The 3,918-nt window shown below is 37.5% G+C and overlaps 2 protein-coding genes across 2 annotated transcripts in view; one reads left to right on the top strand and one right to left on the bottom strand.

The window, feature by feature from the left end:
- Positions 1–101: 101 nt before the first annotated feature.
- On the bottom strand, positions 102–3,166 carry LOC111393341 (putative kinase-like protein TMKL1). Its single transcript, XM_023018839.1, has 2 exons — positions 1,631–3,166; positions 102–931 (listed from the first exon to the last, which is right to left on the bottom strand). Exons 1-2 carry the CDS (start codon positions 2,985–2,987, stop codon positions 294–296), a joined length of 1,995 nt encoding a protein of 664 aa, XP_022874607.1. The 5' UTR covers positions 2,988–3,166; the 3' UTR covers positions 102–293.
- The window catches only part of LOC111392595 (alcohol dehydrogenase-like), a 14,020-nt gene continuing 13,135 nt past the window's right edge, over positions 3,034–3,918 (top strand). The window contains exons 1-2 of the mRNA XM_023017952.1: positions 3,034–3,114; positions 3,253–3,341. Of these exons, the coding sequence (XP_022873720.1) occupies positions 3,034–3,114; positions 3,253–3,341 (170 nt within the window). The remainder of the gene's footprint in view (positions 3,115–3,252; positions 3,342–3,918) is intronic.

Genomic DNA, 3,918 nt, shown 5'->3' with positions numbered 1-3,918 from the left:
TAGCTCAACACTATATTACCTTTATTATTAAAATCTAAATTCATCATGCAGACAAATTATGTTGAGTGTATATGAGAAAATTATAACCAAACATATTAGTCTTGTGCACATTCGATAAAGAGCAAATTTTATAAGGCAATATCTATAAATTACAGAATAAAACCAAAAACCCAAAAACAAAAAAAAAAATGCTAAGAACAACATAAGAACTGATGATCATCTACTCGCATGCGTCTTCACTAGATCTAGCGATGAACCATATGCAATTTACAGTTGAATGAAAAAGGAATGACTTAGAAAGGGGTACCACTTCCACTCCGAGTTTCAGCAGGGCTGTATAAAGCGGACCTATTCCTTGGTCGATTCTCTTCCAACTGCCTAACAACCTCGTCCATCGTAGGTCGAACAGCAGCCACAGGAGCACAACATCCCATTGCAAGTTTCAATGCTTGAACGAGCCCTTCTTCCATAGGATTCTTTGTTGCCTTCAACAGCTCCACATCGAACACTTCCATTGTTGTTTCCTCCAAAACTGCCACTTTCACCAGTGAAGGCAAGTCAACAAACTCCCCATTTCCTCCATTTTTACCAGGCCTTTTGCCAAGTAAAATCTCGAGTAAAAGTATTCCATATGCATAAACATCAGTTCGGGAATTGCATTTCTTCATCTTCTGAAGTTCTGGAGCCTTGTAGCCGTCGGTTTTAGCTTGTGCAACTATTTCATCAGCTACAGATGGAATCATTATTTTGTCAATTCCAAACTCGTTGAGCCTGGCCACATAGAAATCATCAACAAGAACATTTTTTGACCTCACATTCCCATGAGTTATTGGTGTCTCAAGACCATGAAGATGAGCTAATCCCTTGGCTATTCCCAAAGCAATCTTGTGTCGCCTAGCCCAACTCAGCACCGGTTTTCCGACTCTGGATTCTGCAATCAAGTAGCAAATATAAGAATATACAATTAAGCTTATGTTCCAAATATTTTCCATCATGTCAATATCACAAAGCTTAGAATAATTGTTCCAAGTGCTTGCCTTCTAGAATCAATAAATGCAATTTATACCTTTCTCATCATGTCAAATTATCCATTTTACACCAAATGCTACCTAAGTAAGTGAAAACTCATCTGCCATGCCCAAGCATTATCAAAAGTAATGTGATATAAAAAGCAAAAAACTTAGTTTATTTGAACAAATGGAAGCAGTATGTTTCTCAGTGCCTACACCTATCGGATCATCAATCCCATGAGAAGAAAACAAAATGCCAAAAAGTGTTGTCTGTTTACGGGTTCTGCAGCTGGATTGCAACATAAGAAGAAAATTTACGGAGGCTACAAGTGATATTATGCTTGCACAAGAATTCATATTTTGGTGTGTCCTCTGCCAAGATAATTTTTGTTCACTCCGTAAGGTAATACATGTAGCTTTAATGGAATAAGTTTCGAGGAATCCAAACTGCACAAACTTAGATTCCTCAAAAACCTTAATACTAACAGCATGTTGGAACCTACAATTCAGTGGTAATCCTAATTCTGATAGAAATGAGATGCTTCTATGTTCTACATGTATTCATAATACTGATTTGCAAAAATATTGTACTGCAGAAAAAAGAAAACCCATCTACTTACCATACAGTAGATCATAGAGAGTTTTGTTAGGTAGATAGTCATAAATGAGAAGCTTTTCCCCTCTTCTCCCTTGATAGAAAGCTCTCAATGGAATCAAATTGTCATGTCGAATTCGTCCCAATTGCTTAATCACAGGCAAACACAAACTTCTATCTTTACAACTACCTTCTCTCAACAACCGTAAAACAATGGTTCCTCCATCGGCTAATTTCGCCTTGTACACAGTCCCATAACTTGTCTTTTCCATAACTTGCCCTGTTGCATTCAAGACGTCCTCCAATGTCAAATGCTCACCGCCCTGAAACAAGACTAACTTCCCCTCACTGCCACCAGCAGCGCCACAGCCTTCTTCTTCATCCTCTAGTTCCTCGAATTCCTCCTCCTCATCATCCAGATTCTTCCGTTTCTTCCCTTGATAATACCCAATCAACAATGAGACAAGGACCACAGCTCCAGTCATCAAACCAATGACAATTCCAGCAATTGCACCGGAACTCAATCCCGAGCTTCCACCACAAGATCTCAAGGGTTGCCCACAAAGAGTAGGATTATTCCCCTCAAAAACTTCCACCCCAAACTTTGATTCCACAAATTTTGGCAACACCCCACTAAAATTATTGTGCGAAAGATTCAATTTTTCCAACTTTAGCCCAGTAATACTCTCTGGAATTGGACCAAAAAACATATTGTTCCCAAGATCAAGCTCTTTAAGTCCATTGAACCTAGTAATGAACTCCGGAAAGTTCCCAGAAAACGTGTTTTGTCCCAAATCAAGAAAATGCAAAACCTTGCAAGTAGCATCAGGTAATGCAGGATCAGGAAGAGAACCAGACAAAGAATTACCATGTAGCCGAAGCGAAACCAAGCGATCGCAGAGGTTCCAAATGGATGTTGGCAAAGCCCCAGTAAGCAAATTGTGGCTCAAATCAATATCTGATAGAGAAGAACTGTACCCAAGCTCCAAAGGGATTGTCCCAGAAAGTGCATTCACACCAAGATAAAGACTTTCAAGATTTGAAAATTCCCCTATCTCTCTAGGTAGTACCCCTGACAGATTTGCAGATGGGAGTTGAAGAGAAATGAGGTGCAAAAAGGGGTCTTTGTATAGAGAAAGACTGGTCCATTGAGGCGAAGAGAGGTCAGTACAAACCAAAGAAGTACCATTTTTTAAGGCCCATTTGAGGCCTCTCCACTGGCAGAGTGGCACAGTAGCATTCCATGTAGACAACAGGAAATTCTCCGAATTCCCTATTAGCGAAGGCTTGAGCTTTTGCAAAATCAACTCGACATCTGAAGCAGAGTGAGAGAGAGTTAGAACAAGAGCAATGTAGAGAGAAAAAAGCTTCAAAGCCTCCATGAAAGTAATAGTGTGACAAAAGGAAAAAGCATCAAAGAAGAAGAAGATGAAAAAGAAAAGTGAAAGGAGGGGTAGGTTTCTTGCTTTGAAGTTTTTTCTTTTTGGGAAAGCTGTCAGTGTGTTGACTGTGAGTGAACATTAATCAATAAAACTATACAACCTCGATTTGATTACTCTCACGAAATTTGGAAAAGTGGTTTTTGTAGTATAATAATTATATGTTTGTTATTTCATCTTTAATTTGCACGCCGCCTGGCCTTTGCAGGAGTGGGGTCCATTAGCAGGAGGAAATGGTGGATGGGATGGGACGGGAGACGTAATTCTCCTTCACTATACATTTTCTGTGAAGGATAGGTGCATTTTGCTCCTCCTCTTGATTTGATCAATGGAGATTAGGATTGCTAATACCCATATCCGATAATGATTTTCATATTAAGAACATGTTTCAATGGAGCTTATAGCTTAAGAATAATCTCTAATTCTTTATTAAAACTGCACCGAGTTAGGGGAGCGATATCCAAAATTTAAAAGACAAATTTGTTCTTTTAAAGCAACTTCAATGTGCGCACCAAAACACCATTTTGCATCAAATTTTGGTGTAAAGTCAATTCAATGTTGTACCAGACTTTGCATCATTTTACACCAAAATAGTTAAGTACAATTTTGCCATTCTCTTTCACTTTGTAAAAAATTTGGTTAAGGGTATTTGCGCCTATTTTTGTTATACATTTTGTAATACAATAAATTATTATTATTATTATTTTTTTTTTTTTGAACATTTGTAATAAAATTTAATAATGTAATCAATAGTTAATGTGATTTATTAAACTAAGAATACTCAAAAACTTTGGGAGAAGAACAAACACGATTATTTAATGACGTGATTTAATATTTTCATGTTTCCATTAATTATATCATATATTTTTTAAAA

The sequence above is a fragment of the Olea europaea genome, chromosome 4 (genome assembly GCF_002742605.1).
Source record: "Olea europaea var. sylvestris chromosome 4, O_europaea_v1, whole genome shotgun sequence".
Lineage (NCBI taxonomy): Eukaryota > Viridiplantae > Streptophyta > Magnoliopsida > Lamiales > Oleaceae > Olea > Olea europaea.
This window is presented reverse-complemented; position numbering and strand designations above follow the sequence as displayed.